This window comes from Mus caroli, unplaced genomic scaffold (genome assembly GCF_978045245.1).
Source record: "Mus caroli unplaced genomic scaffold, Mus_caroli_1 scaffold_1, whole genome shotgun sequence".
Taxonomy (NCBI): domain Eukaryota; kingdom Metazoa; phylum Chordata; class Mammalia; order Rodentia; family Muridae; genus Mus; species Mus caroli.
Genome location: NW_028227256.1, coordinates 177,383,743 through 177,399,390, shown reverse-complemented (window position 1 = coordinate 177,399,390; position 15,648 = coordinate 177,383,743). Strand labels below are relative to the sequence as shown.

At 46.4% G+C, this 15,648-nt stretch overlaps 1 protein-coding gene across 1 annotated transcript in view; it reads right to left on the bottom strand.

Annotated features, from left to right (window-relative positions):
- Cnst (consortin, connexin sorting protein) overlaps positions 1-15,648 on the bottom strand; it is an 80,958-nt gene that overhangs the window by 20,678 nt on the left and 44,632 nt on the right. Inside the window, exons 3-8 of the mRNA XM_021169968.3 lie at positions 14,626-14,807; positions 4,969-4,999; positions 2,270-2,356; positions 1,819-1,933; positions 607-628; positions 341-437 (exon numbers count right to left, since the gene is read on the bottom strand). Coding sequence (XP_021025627.1) covers positions 341-437; positions 607-628; positions 1,819-1,933; positions 2,270-2,356; positions 4,969-4,999; positions 14,626-14,807 — 534 coding nt within the window. The remainder of the gene's footprint in view (positions 1-340; positions 438-606; positions 629-1,818; positions 1,934-2,269; positions 2,357-4,968; positions 5,000-14,625; positions 14,808-15,648) is intronic.

Here is a 15,648-nt window from a genome sequence, read left to right as displayed (position 1 = left end):
CTGTTCAGTAATAGTTTGGTTTTTTTTTTTGGGTTGTTGTTTGTTTTTAAACAAGAAAGAATGTCTAAATACCCCAAAGCTATTTCAGACCACTCTGTATAATCATTTTATATTATGTTTTCCATACTGTCATAGAAAATATTTAGATTTTAAAGAATTTATATTCTATTCTAGTTATCTAAAAATAGAAATACATATAGAAATGTAGGTTTTCTATTTTTTAAAAGTATATGTACAAAAACCTAAATAAAAATATTCCAACCCAGCACTTCACATATAACACTTTAAATGCTGCAGGTGACGGGGCTCCTGTAAGCTCTCTAGTGTTCTCTGCACGGACCTGGCTCTTTGGCTGCTGCTTCTGTCCCCACTGCCTCTTCAGACATTATCGCCCTCGCAAGGCTTTTCCTCTCTGGTGACGGTTCCACAGGCGCTATCTAAAAAGTTGTTAAAGAGGAAAAGATAGTCATGACTTTTTTTTTTTGAGAAACTTGTATTAAGCTAGTAAACTGCAGGCATGCTGGGGGAAGGTTTTCTGGGCCAGTCTGGCACACAGTGTAAGGTGCTGACAGGCTCCCGAGTGCTTCCAGAAGCGAAACCTCTTACCTTAAGCTTGGACAAGAGAGGGCTGTAGGAAAGAAGAAAAACATAGTTTTAAAAGTACAGCATGCTTCCAAACAAATGTCACTGAAAGGACTATAAAAAACCAGAGCTCTCTGCATTCTAATATTAGCGCAGAACATTCCCAGGGCTGAAATACTGCCACCGGCCTCCGTGGTTCAAAGGAGAGCTGCAGGTTGTGATCGCCTCCTCCACCAGCCGATTGCTACTGCAAGGCCCCACACAAGCTACGGGAGCTTTTCACACCCCACAAACGTTTTAAAATTTCAGTTTGAAACAGATCATGGCAGAAGAGAATTAGCTGGAATTACCCATGGACAGACAAGTACCTTCCAAGTGTTCGGTCTTAAGGAATACCACTCTAACAGGTGTGGGTGAAATAAATTCTAGCTTTACTATTATCACTATACTTGGGATTAAGAAACAGGTCAAATGTCTACATGTAAACGAGATGAGCAAGCAGGCTGCCACGGGGTCATACGATACATTGGCACAGCAGTACAGCAGACTGACCCTGCATGTGATAAAATGGAACCCAGGAACAAGGGTGTACCGAAGAATCTAGAAACAGTAGCATTATCCTCTATGAACTCACAGGCCATGTAAACTCAGCTACAGACCTAAGTTACAATCCCAGGGGAAGAAAGGGGATGACGGACTTGGTGCTTCAGTGAAGCTTAACTCTTAGGATAATGTAGTCTTAAAAATCTAGCTGCTCTACACAGATGAAGCAACTGAGAAGTACCTGGTGGATGAAGGTTTCCTTCACTTAGGTTAAATACTACATACTGTGCTGCTTAGACCGTTCTTTAAAATGTTACAACTGTTCTTATGACATACAAACACTGGAAAACAGCCAAAATAAAAATAGTGAATATATAGATATCCATACATTTAATAAAATTAAAATAATAAATGATTAAAAAACAGAAAAAGTCATAATGCATAACTTAGATCATTTGACTTGTCTGATCCCTTAATCAGAAAGTATCAAAATTATCAATGTTTCTAGTTAGAAGGATCCTCTAAGCCTATGGAAACCAGGTGAGGTTTAAAAAAAAATTATTATACTCAGTTTAGTTTCTTAAGTTGAAAATGTCAAGAAAACAAAGAAATGGCTCATGCATTTCCATGCTCAATGTACTGTATATCTTCAATCCGCTCCAACTTACTTTAAATAAATTATAACATACGTACTCTTGGTGAGTTGTGCAAATTTTAGCAAGCTGTTCAAAATCTTCACCATTAAATCCCTTTTCTGAATTTCTCAGAGGCGTCACTGTACGTGGCTGGACAGCTTTCCATTTTGTTTCTAAATTTAAAATATTTGTTAGTCACTGGTTCTTACAAAATCTATTTAGGCTCCACTGTAATAATTAATATACAGCTAGCTTCTCAGGCAACCCAAAAGTTAACACAATTAGCAAATAGCTACGAAGAGTAAGATACTGACCGTCAGCCTTCTCCCTCTCACCAGGTGCTGGGGGAACTCAGGGCCTTGCCCTTGCTTGGTAGGCAGGCAGGCTCTTGGATGCTAAGCTACACCCCCAGCCTGGGCTTTGCAACAGTAACTTTTTAACATGCAAATCAAGGTCAATGCTAGCAAGTTGTTACATTAATTCCCAGTTCCAGGTCAGTCTGTACTTACCCCATTGTTCCTGAATGGCAGAAAGATTTGCAAGCAATTGCTCATGATATAGCCGTTCAAGCTGAATAAATTTCATTGCTTTCTCATCTGAACAGAAAATCTTGAGGAAAATAGAAATCAAGACTCCCTCTCCCAGGTTTGCTAAGGAATGTCCTACAGAAGTCAAGAAATGTGGTGGCGCACGCCTTTAGTCCCAGCACTCGGGAGGCAGAGGCAGGCGGATTTCTGAGTTCGAGGCCAGCCTGGTTTACAAAGTGAGTTCCACGACAGCCAGGGCTATACATAGAAACCCTGTCTCGGAAAAAAAAAAAAAAAAAAAAAATGTGTGGACCTGATCAAAAAGATGAGCCGACTCTAAATGTTTTCAAATGTAAGCACGGCTGACTTGAGGTTTCCTGGCTTATGAGTAAGCACATCTCATCATGTGCACACATGGAACGGTGACGTCGAGGGACTTGGGTTCCACACTAGCTGCACAGAGAAATGAAAGGCTTTACTCGAGGCCTGCACATCTAGTACTCAGTAAAGCCATCCGATTGGAAGGAGGGCCCACAGGAGATCTTGGAGCTTGTGTGTTTTCTTTAATTTTTTTACTTAGCTGACTTCCTGACTCTGAGACCCAACGTTTCTTTCTGGTTCCCGGACCCTTTCCTTACTTTTAATTGGACACTTTCCTCCCATGAGTCAAAAGTATAACATGCTAAATCATGAAAACATCACATGACATGGGTCTTATATATATATATATATAAAAATTCCCCACAGTGACTTTCCTAATTATCACGGAATTGCAGTTTTTCGTGGTTGATCTTCTTATGACCTTTTGGCTTTCCATCTGCACCACACAATCCGGAATACTGTCCAACTGCCCAGCTTCCTCTGGGCAATGTCCTGAATGTTGACCCAGAAAAGAGAGAGGACTCCAAAGTTTAGCTTTGCAGCCTTACCACGAGCACTAAGAGGGCAGTTCTCACTTTATCACCTAACACTCCTGGGCCCAGAAGCAGCAGCACAAGTCCTCCGCTCCCTCTGCCCAGGCTCTGCACCCTCTGCCCAGACTCTGCTCCCTCTGCCCAGGCTCTACTCCCTCTGCCCAGGCTCTGTTCCCTCTGCCTAGGCTCTGCACGCTCTGCCCAGGCTCTGCACCCTCTGCCCAGACTCTGCTCCCTCTGCCCAGGCTCTGCTCCCTCTGCCCAGGCTCTGCTCCCTCTGCCCAGGCTCTGCACCCTCTGCCCAGGCTCTGCTCCCTCTGCCCAGGCTCTGCACCCTCTGCCCAGGCTCTGCTCCCTCTGCCCAGGCTCTGCACCCTCTGCCCAGGCTCTGCTCCCTCTGCCCAGGCTCTGCTCCCTCTGCCCAGGCTCTGCTCCCTCTGCCCAGGTTCTGCACCCTCTGCCCAGGCTCTGCTCCCTCTGCCCAGGCTCTGTTCCCTCTGCCCAGGTTCTGCTCCCTCTGCCCAGGCTCTGCACCCTCTGCCCAGGCTCTGCTCCCTCTGCCCAGGCTCTGCTCCCTCTGCCCAGGCTCTGCTCCCTCTGCCCAGACTCTGCTCCCTCTGCCCAGGCTCTGCACCCTCTGCCCAGACTCTGCACCCTCTGCCCAGGCTCTGCTCCCTCTGCCCACACTCTGCTCCCTCTGCCCAGGCTCTGCACCCTCTGCCCAGGCTCTGCACCCTCTGCCCAGGCTCTGCTCCCTCTGCCCAGGCTCTGCACCCTCTGCCCAGGCTCTGCACCCTCTGCCCAGGCTCTGCTCCCTCTGCCCAGGCTCTGCACCCTCTGCCCAGGCTCTGCACCCTCTGCCCAGGCTCTGCTCCCTCTGCCCAGGCTCTGTTCCTTCTGCCCAGGCTCTGTTCCTTCTGCCCAGGCTCTGCTCCCTCTGCCCAGGCTCTTCACTCTCTGCCCAGACTCAGTTCCCTCTGCCCAGGCTCTGCTCCCTCTGCCCAGGCTCTGCACCCTCTTCCCAGACTCTGCACCCTCTGCCCAGGCTCTGCACCCTCTGCCCAGACTCTGCTCCCTCTGCCCAGGCTCTGCACCCTCTGCCCAGGACTGAAGGCTTCCTTTTCGGATGTGTACTTGAGGTGTACTGGAAAACTTTATTTTGTTGTTTACTAGTGAAGACCTAATCTGTCCTTTTAACATACATCTGTACATCATAAAATATTTCTATTAGTGAGGAAGCATTAAAACATAAATTTAAATTGCCCAATGATGCAGATGGATCTTAACATGATATTCTCCAAACAACAAAACCACCTAATGATATCTTTCTCTGCACGTGGCCCTACTGTGTGCAGCTCAGGACCACACTTGCAGCATGCAATCAGAGGAGTTACTGTCTGCTGCTGTCGGGCATGTTCCACTATGTGAATGTTTGACTTGTGTGCTTAAGAGCAGGAGAATCTAAAAGATTTTTAAAGTTTCTCTTCCCGGCAGCATGTGTTTTCCCCATGCTCCTGAATATAAATATTTAATGTTGGTAAACTTAGGGGTTCTTTATGGAAAGCCACATTTAAATGGCTCTAGAGGATTTCTGGAGTGACCTGTTTCCTACACTTTGCTCTTTGAGGTGGCTACAAGGGCACGCTCAACTGCCAAAACCTGCTGAAACCATTCGGTCTGCACAGCTTGTTTCCTGGACCTCAATATAAAAAAAAGATGGTTCTTCCAAGCAGCCTATGAATTCTGTCTGTAATGTAGAAAGGATACAGTCTTCTTCCTGGAAATAGGTCTCAGCTACCTGTAAAGACAGAAGAAGAAAGGAGTATTTGAGTGAAAGGACGAACTTGGCAAGATCTTGTAAGGCTGCTTTGATAGGCTACTAACAAAATGATTTCACCACATCCACGAGTTCAGAGGAACTCTGTAGGCGCAGGCCACAATCCTAGGGTCTCTGTCAGCAAAGCTAGCACGGGTACCCTTCAGCTGCCATACCACCATGTTCTTTCCAGTCTAGTCACGTCCTAACAAGCTTCACTTAGCCCCTTAAGTTTAAAAAGGAAGAATGCTTAGGGATGAGGGGAAAGCTATAGGCTTACAAAGCTGCAGTAGGGGGGTCAACAGGTTTAAAAGATTATTATTATAAACTAAAAGTTAGAAATGGCCAGGCAGTGGTGGCGCACGCCTTTAATCCCAGCACTTGGGAGGCAGAGGCAGGCGGATTTCTGAGTTTGAGGTCAACCTGGTCTACAGATTGAGTTCCAGGGCAGCCAGGGTTATACAGAGTCTCAAAAAACAAACAAACAAACAAACAAACAAACAAACAAACAGTTAGAAATGGGGTCAGGGAGATGGCTCAGTAGGGAAAGATGCGAGATGAGTCTGCCTAGGCTGACAACTTGAGTTCAATTCATGTGATTCCACATGGTGGAAGAAAGAAGTTTCCCTAAATTGTCCTCTTCCCTCTACATGAGCATCATGGAACACACACACACACACACCACACACACGGCAGAAATGTCACATTACATGAGACTTTAACACTATTTCATTTCTACTTTAAAACTACCAGCTCAAAAGCTCAGGGGACACTGGTTTTGGTGTGTGTGTGTGAGATTATGTCTCATGTGGCCCAAGGTGGCCTTCAATGCCACATGCGGCCGAGAGTGACCATAACTCTTACCCCTCCTTTTCAGATGCTGGGGTTGTAAACAGCACCACAAGGTAAGAGCACGCTTTGATATTTTTATTGATATTCTTAGTGTGTTTGTATGTACATACCTGCACACACACTGGAGTTTGAAATGAGGTGTGGCCTGCAATTGTTTACCTTTATTATTGGGATTATTTCTGAGACTGGATCTTACTCTGTAGCCCAGGCTGGCCTCAACCTCACAGAGATCCACCTGCCTCTGCCTCCCGAGTGCTGGGATTAAAGGCGTGCGCCACCACGCCCGGCTTGCACCTTCTTTTTTGACTCAAGGCATTCCATAGAACCTGGTGCTCAGCAGTTGGCTACACTGAGTGGCCATTTAGCTCTGGGGATGTGTGGGGGCCTGGTCATCATCAGCACTGCTTGCTTGCATACACGGAGACTGGGGATCCAGACTCACGTTCTCATGCTCACAGAACAGGTACTTTCCCATCTGAGCCATCACTTCAGTCCTGTTTTAAAGATATTTATTTCGTTTTAAATCATGTGTATGCCTGTGTATGGGCATGGTCGGTGAGTGCAGGTGCCTGCAGAAGCCAGTGGCATCTGAACCCCAGGGGGATGCAGGTACAGGCAGTTGTGACTGAACCCAGGCTCTCTGGAAGAGCTTTACAAGCTCCTTACTGCTTAGCCATCTCTCAAGCCCCACGCTGAGACCTATTTCTTTTTGGCACAAGATCTCTTGTAGTGCAGGCTTGCCTGAATTCACTATGTAGCCAAGGATGACTCTGAACTGCTGATCTTTCTGCTTCGACTTCCTGGGTGCTAAATATAGGCCTGGCGCTGCGCTGCTATTTTTAAAAAGACCAGGTTAGCTGAGACAGTGCTTGCCCAGCATGCTCTAGGCTCCGAATCCAGTCCCTAGAACCTCAAACATAGCTCGGGGATGTATGTAGCTCAGTGGCCGTGGGCTTGCCTAGTGTGTGGGGTTACATAGGGTAGGTCACAACAACAACAACAACAACAACAACAACAACAACAAGGGAGACAGACCAGGGTAAGTGAACTGTTAACAGTTGAACATGCGTAATGCCACAAATACTCAGAACTAGAGAGAGTCCAGTCTCAGGAACTGATCCCAGAAAAGGCTTCTCACTTATCAGTTTCATTCTAAAGGATCTTTAAATTAAAAAGAAGGAAAAAAATCAGGCACGCACTTTAATCCCAGCTACTGAGGATCAGGCAGAGCAGTAGCATGAGCCCGGGAGTTCAGGGCCAGCCAGGACAGAACGAGCCCCGTCACAGGCAGATACAGTTCATTCATTAATTACGAATTTCTTCGACTTAAAAAACCTCTGAACTCCTGAACAGTCTCCGCTGCGTTTCTGACCCTTGGTCTCACACACAGTGTGTCATCTAGACTCAAGAATGTACAAAAGTGAGTAAAAAATCATTTTATATTTTAACAGCAACACTTAATTCTATATATCCAACTTTGCCAATCTTTCCTGGGCTGCTAGTGACCTTGAAACACTAGGGACAGATTGCCTTGGTTCTCTCTCTGCTGGAATGCTGTGCATGGAGTTAAGGCCAGCCCAGGCTTAAGCCCTGCAGCTAAGGAACTTGCAGATGAAGACTGAATGGAGGCAATACTAAGTCTCCCACTGAGTAACCACTTTACAGAATTCATTTGGTGCTGACTTTAAGTACTTATGTTTCTGTAAGAGTTCAAAATTGTCTTTCCCCTAGTAAGCAGCATCCTTTGCCGTGTATTTCTGTGGGATAGTAACTCAGCTTTGAGAAACAGGATGGCCCCAGGGCTGACACTGGAGAAATGTAGCAAACTTGGAAAGAAATATCCACTCCTAATCTGTGTTCAACACCTGTATGGACTGGGGAGGGAGCTGGTGGTAAAGCAGGGGCCGGCCTGACAGTGCAAGGCCCCGGGTTCAATACACAGCACAGGAAAATAAGTAAACACGGAGGTAACTGCACTCTGAGGTGATTATCTCATACTGTGTGCCCTGTAACGCCCACCACAAGGACAATGGGTTTCTGGGAGTTCTCAGCACTTGTTTATACTGAACTTTTTTCAGTTGAGAAGCTGAATTTTTATATAATAGATGATTTTCATATTCTGGATGTCTTCATTTATATTTTATTTTTGTATTTAGGGAAAAAAACTTAGACTTTTTTTTTTAAGGATCTTGATGAGACAGTGTTTATTTTTTATTTTTTATTTATTTATTTTTTTTGTGGTTTTTCGAGACAGGGTTTCTCTGTGTAGTCCTGGCTGATCCTGGAACTCACTCTGTAGACCAGGCTGGCCTCGAACTCAGAAATCCACCTGCCTCTGCCTCCCGAGTGCTGGGATTAAAGGCGTTCGCCACCACGCCCGGCTGAGACAGTGTTTATGACCAGACCAGTAAGCTAAATTATTGATAAAGCTTAGCATAACTTGCGATACTTAAGATATTCCACATAACTATTTTTTTTTACATAATATTGCTTTTGTATCCATTATTTGGTATGTGTATGTGTGTGGGTGTGTGTCTGCGACGTGTGGTGGCAAGAGAACAACTTGCCAGAGCAGGTTTTCTCTTCCACAGAGAGTTCCAGGGACTGGTTCAGGATGCCAAGCTTGGTGGATGACAAGCTCCTTGGCCAACTGAGCCAGCACACCAGAGGTTACACTCTCAGAATGGGTTCCACTGATCCCTCCGGTTTTCTAGTCTAAGTATTTCATGTGGAGGTCACTATCCCTGCCATTACTAAGAACAAGAAAGGAGCTGTTAAACTTATACCTAGCAGTTGAAAAGGAACAACATTGGCCAGATCTCCCAGAAGAAACAGTATGGGTTACGCCTAACAGAGGCTGCTAGAGGCCTACAGGCTCCTGGAGAAAACTAAACAGTACTGCGCTGAATTCTTCTCTTAGACATGAAAGTCAAATGGCTGACCCTTTAAAGGCTGCCTGCCTTGCCTTCTGTATGTGTGCACCACTGCAGACAGTCAGTTACTAACTGCTCCCACGAGGGATGTGTTCATGGGTTTCATTCGTAGTATAATCCAGTGGAGGTAGGGCTGCAGAAATGTAATTTTTTGTAAAATGTAAATGTGAACGTAAAGTTAGTCTTTACATTTCCTGTGGCAGTTGTTGTTATCTGAGACAGGGTTTTTACCCTAAACCCCAAGCTGACCTTGAACTCACTCACTATGTAGACCATGCTGGCTTCAACCTTGCAGCAATCCTCCTGGGTCAGCCTCTCCAGGGCTGGGATTACAGCTGTACACTGCTGCATCTGTGAGCTGTTGACCCACGAGGGTAACGAAACCCATGCCTCAAAAGTCAATGCACTTCTAGGCAAAGGGGAAATGCCAAGAACAGATATACAGATTATTTACCCTGTGAAAATCCCCTTCACCTAAGTCCAGCAGGACCACGAGGAGAGCCTCCCTGCCTCGTTTACCTAAACCGGAAAAGCAGCCGAGCAGAGCAGATGGCTCATGGGCCTTACAGGTGAACGACCTGATTCCTCTGGTCCTGACACTTGGCACTGTGGGGCCCTGAAGGCATCATTTTCATCTTAAAAAATGGCCAGAGCCACCCACATCTATAAGAAACAAAGCTGTGCCTTCTACCTCAACTGTCCTAGTATATGGGCGTGTATCACCATGCTGAAGCTCAGGTTGTCCTAGAACTCACTGTGCAGCCCAGGCTGACCTTGAACTACTGAGACGCTCTGGTCTCCGTTTCTGACAACCCCCTCCCCTATTAGCCAATCATTTTGTAGCTCTGCTTTGGTGGGTATTTAGTATCCATCAGATGAGTGGATGAATCTCGTGGAAGATGGGGATGGCGGGCACTGAGCCATCCAACGTCTCCCTCCCCTCTCTGCAGTCCTTCCCAGGCTTCTGTACCTAGTTCACACACAGTTGGTGAAATCAACCAACTGAAAACCACTGGCTTCCTCCACACATCTGAGGGGCTGGCAAGAAAGACTCTGAGGTTTTCTTGGTCACCTCACTCCATTCTCCCTTTGACAAGATGTCTGGATTTCTCCAGAAGGCCCAGATCCACTGCAGGGATAGAGACTTTGCTGACTGAACAGGACCGCTACCAACAGCTCCATCCTGAAAGTCCCTAGTGCGATTACGTCTCCTTCCAATCGTTATCACTAGGATAACCTAGGGACGTGGGAGGCAGGTGCTTTTCCTCCTCGGGATGGGTGTCTGAGAAGAATGTTGTTTTCCTTAGAGTGGTTTGGGCCCACCTCAACCCCATTCCCCTATGCTGGGGACTGGACATGTTCAGCTTACATTCTTTCCAGGAACTACAGCCTCAATATAGTGATGTTAATTAAAAAAACAAAACTAGATGTCCTTGCACCTCCTTTAATCCCAGCACATAGGAGCAAGCAAATCTCTGTGAGTCTGAGCCAGCCCAGTCTATATAGCAAAGGAATAGTCTCAGCTTATCTAGAGAGCCAGAGTTCTTGGAAAACACTGAGAAAGCCGGATAGGAGTCCAGGACCGACAGACAACAGACATAGATCACATGGAGCATTGCAGGCTGTGGGAAAGGTTTTGGCTTTTCCAATGATTGAGAAGAGATGCCACTGGAAGGCCGAGTTAAGTGACGTGGTCTAATATGTTTTATCCAAGTCACAGTAACTGCCAGGTGGAAGGGAGAAGTTGAAATAACACAGGAGTAACTGCAGGGAGGCTTGTGCAGTGAGGAAGTTTGGGTGGGATTTCATGAGGCTACACACACTTGCTTCCCCCAGAGAAGGGCCAGTGGGATGATGGCTCTGCAGGTCGAAGTGCTTGCTGAGCAAGGCTGACAGCCCGAGTTTGCTCCTTGGAACCTTGCAGGTGTGAGGTTGTCTATGGGGTTGTCCTCTGACCTCCAGACACGCGCATATTATAATAAAAGAAACTTATGTTAAAAAAAAACGAAATTTTAAGTGGAAAAAGTGTGTGTACATGTACAGATCATAGAGAATAAGTGTCAATGACTTGTGGGTCTAGGTGAAAGGTACAAGCTGATGTGCTGGGAATTACTAAAATGAATGAAATATACTTCCAGGGGCTGGAGAGATGGCTCAGTGGTTTAGAGCACTGACTGTTCTTCCAGAGGTCCTAAGTTCAATTCCCAGCAACCACATGGTGGCTCACAACCATCTGTAATGGGATCTGATGCCCTTTTCTGGGGTGTCTGAAGACAGCTATACATTAAAAAAAAAAAAAAGACTCATATACATTTAAAAAAAAGAAAAAGAAATATCCTTCCATCCCTCCTGGATTGTGTGTTCCTTGCGAAGTGACAGGGAATCCGGTGTTCTGCACGGAGGTGATGGCCTCAGCTGACTCCCATGGCTCTAACGCCTCAGCATCCTCTGCAGCTTCTGAGCATGGACTTCACAGCAGCCTCAGAACTAGGGACAGCAAGGACAGAGCTGCAGCTCTGCAGTGCTATGTGGTTCTCGTAAGGCTTTTGCTGTGTGTCACACACTGCAGTACATGCTTATGTTCATTAAATGACTTCTACCAACTTTAGAATGATAAAGAAGCCAAGAGCCACTCAGCTCTGCAGGATGCCACTACCCTCCCTGAGCCCCTCACCTGAGGGACAGAGGGTCAGAGGGCTAGAGTTTCTGGTAAATGGGGCAGTGTTTTACTGTGAAATGCACACACAATCTTTTTTTTTTTTCTTTTGTTTTTTGAGACAGGGTTTCTCTGTGTAGCCTTGGCTGTCCTGGAACTCACTCTGTAGACACCAGACTGGCTATGAACTCAGAAATCAGCCTGCCTCTGCCTCCAAGTGCTGGAATTAAAGGTGTGTGTCACAACTGCACAGCTCACACATAATCTTTAGGCCTGGTCAAGACTCTTGTTCTCTTCCTGACTAAAACGGGCCCTTTTCCCTTCCTGATTTGCTTCTGCCCTTCGATCTCCTGGCATAGAGAAAAAAAAAAAGCAAAAAGTCTTCATAATTCTAATGCAACCACGCTTAAGGATAGATCTGCCTGTCTTGTTATTTCTATCTTTAGCTTAAATACTCTTTTCCCAATATTCCACTGAACTTCTCCAGGGGAGTTCAAGCCATAGGAAAATCGATGGCCAAACACTCTTACCCTTGCTTTGCCAATGGCTGTCATCCTGTCAGACTTACTGTCTCTTGGCGCTGCCCCGGCATCCTTTCCCCCCCAGTAAATTACTTTGAGAGCTTCAGCTCTTACTTCAATCCTAATCTCTAATCCTTGCCCTTAGATGACTGGGGACAAAGCTGTTCTCCTATATGGCATATGACCACCATCGTCTACCATTGTTTAATGGTGCTTGGGGCTTGAGAGAGGCTCAGAGGTTAAGAGCACCTGCTTTTCCAGGGGGCCAAGTTCAAGTCCCAGCACACAAGATGGGCAGCTCACAAAGTACTTTAACCCCAGCTTCAGGGGATCCAACACCTTCTTCTGTTCTCTAAGGGTGTATATATACACGAGCACACACACACACACACACACACACACGCATACACATGCACACACACACGCACACACATGCGTGCGCACACACACATGCATACACATGCACACACACACGCACACACGTGCACACGCACACACGCGCACACGCACACACACAACCTTTTAAAAATTATGCTTAACCTCTATTTATGCTACTTAAGGGCAACCCATATTCAAAGGTCTTCCAGGTTTTTTTTTTTTTTAACAGAAACGTTTATGATTGGAAATTCTTTTTTTTTTTAAGATTTATTTATTTATTATATGTAAGTACACTGTAGCTGTCTTCAGACACTCCAGAAGAGGGCGCCAGATCTTGTTACGGATGGTTGTGAGCCACCATGTGGTTGCTGGGATTTGAACTCTGGACCTTCGGAAGAGCAGTTGGGTGCTCTTACCCACTGAGCCATCTCACCAGCCCCAGGTTATTTTAAATATGGATGCATTATCCATCCAAAAGCAAACTCTGGTACTAATGTTGAGGAACTCGATGGGAGGGAGGGGCGACCTCAGGTGCTCCATGGACAGACAGGTAATGAGGAGGATGTAACAGCGTGAGCACTTTTCTGCAAACTCAACCCACTGTGCGAATGCAGCAAAGGCTGGAAGCCTTGGTGTGGGGGCAAAGATGGCAAGTCAGTAATGATTGGGGCCAAGCAGCAAGCCACGAGTCTTCAACAGTCACACAGCAGATAACATAAATCTGTAAAGATATGCACCTTAGTGCCTTGGAACAAAAGGTATTATACTTAAAAAACAAATAAAAAATACCTCTGTTTAACTGCCAACATTGAAATAGGGAAATGAGATTAAAAAAAAACCAAAACAAAATCAAGGGCTAGGAGTGCAGCTCCTTTGTCACAGTGCTTGCTCAGCCTTGGACTCACATGAATTGGGTACACTGGGTCATGCCTGTAATCAAGTCATTGGGGGAAGAGGCAGGAGGATCAGATATTCAAGGCTTCCTGAGCTACACAGCCAGGATACAGGAAACATCATCTCAAAACAGAAACAAAACAGAAAATCTTTCTCTAGTACCAATTACTTTCATTTTAACTGCAAATAAAGTCCAAATCACAAATATTTAAAATTTGCCCAGGGGATCTTACATGCTAGAAGGCTTCCCACCACTGTCCTGAAGACCTCCCTCCATGTTCTCTACCTTATAGTACACCAACCTCCTAACCATCAGAAGAATTCTATTTCTAAAATCCAAGTTGTATTCTGGGGATCTGTTGTGTCACTTACCAGTGGGAGCTGGCTAAGCACACATGAGACCCTACAGTTATCCCCAGAATGACCTGTGAGACCCTACAGTTATCCTAGTACCACCTGTGAGACCCCACAGTTATCCCAGCACCACCTGTGAGACCCATCAGTTATCCCCAGCACCACCTGTGAGAGCCATCAGTTATCCCCAGCATCACCTGTGAGACCCATCAGTTATCCCCAGCATCACAATATCAATAACAACAGAAACACCTCACCCAAGCATGCAAGGCCTTCTCCCTGCTGTGAGTTCTTGCTCTCATTTCACCTCAGTCCCTTTCCAGCCATAGCTTTCACAGCCCAGTCACTCTGCTGTGATAGGTCACTTTTCTTTTAAGAATTTAAAAGATGCTATATGAATGTATGGGCATTTACATGTAGGCAACTCTTGCATGTTCGAGGCCTGCAGGGGCCAGAAGAGGGAGCTGGGATTCCCTGGAGCTGGAGTTCCAGACAGTTATGAGCTGCCCTGTGGATGCTCGGAATTGATCAACGGTCTTGTGGGAGAGCAGGAAGTGCTTTAAGGGCTCCAGCGCCTACTCTTCCTGACCAATCCAGCTTAGGAGCTGCCTTCTTTTCTCTGTTGCTGACTGGGCAAAGCTAACTGCTTGTCTTGTGCAGCTGATGACCCTTAGACATGGCCACTCTGACAGTACAAAGTCCCACGCTCTGGTGTGCATACTCACTGCTGCCCTCTCATGGGGGCATTAGGAAGTCTTTGTTCCTTCAGCAGCTAGTAGGCCTCTTGACACTCAGTTGGAGCTTACTAAACTCATCTTGCCATATTGATTTCTTGTACTTAACTGAATCACTGAATAAAGGCGTTGGCTACTTGACCAAATTACAAATCATGTAAGGCCACGATGTCCACCACCCAGACTATGCCAAATCTTCTACCAGCCATGCACTTAGGGTCAACAGTGAGTGGGATGAGTCGACCGTGAAGAACCGGATTTAGGGTGGGTGTGATGGATGTCATACCTGGTGGAGGAAGAGGGGAAGTGCCCTAGAGTCCATCTGTGCCACCTCGCCTCGGATCAGCGAGAAGAGCGGCTGCAGCGCTGGCGCTTTGGGTGGGTCATTCGCGTTCACTCCCGCAGCCTCCTCCTTGCCACCAGCCTGTGACGTTGCATTCTGCGTCTGCATTACAGGTACGGCATCACCTATAGAAAGTGAAAGAAATGACCACATTAGGCTAGACCCTGTCATGGAGGAATGCTTTTAAACTAGCATCTGCATTCATGATATAACTTTCAAGTAGAAGTAACCCAGAAACCGCAAGGCCTCCTTCAGTGGTTGATGGTTTGCTGTTGTTAGGAACACTGATGCAACCATTTCTGCAAAACTCTCACTGAGGCCTGGTAAGAAGGGTTCACTTCACAAGCTTGAAAACCCAGATTAATACCCAGAAGTCCTGTTTAAAACAAAACAAAACAAAAAGAAGCTGGGCACGGTAGCACACTCTGTTAATCCCACTGCCAGAGGGACAGAGACAGGTGGATTCCTGCGGCTTGCTGGCTAGCCAGCCTAGCCCTTGGTGAGGTCCAGCCTGGGAAGACACTATGTCTGAGGAAATACAAAAGTGGTCGCTGCTTGGGGACTGACATCCACTGTTGTCCTCTGGCTTCAATATGAAGACACAGAGGCACACACAAACAGAGCCGCACTCGTGGCATATCATAAAAAGATAAAGAAATATATGCAACTTACTGCCTGATCAAAAACTTGATTCTTCCAAAAGAAAGGTACACAATACTCTGGGGTTCTGGCTTGCCTCCAGTGAGAGATCCCTGAACAGGAAGGTCATCGTGTCACCCTGTGAGACAGCTAAACAAACTGAACCTCCTCAATGTGAGAGCTACTTGTAGGTCCCAGGAGACTGTGAGGACTCAGGTAGCAACGCTAACCTCAGTAAGGTGATTTCCCTGGAGAGAAAGCACTGCAAATTTCTGAGCTGTCACCACGGAGTGCTGAGTCCCACCACCGCCGGTGAGATGCACCCAC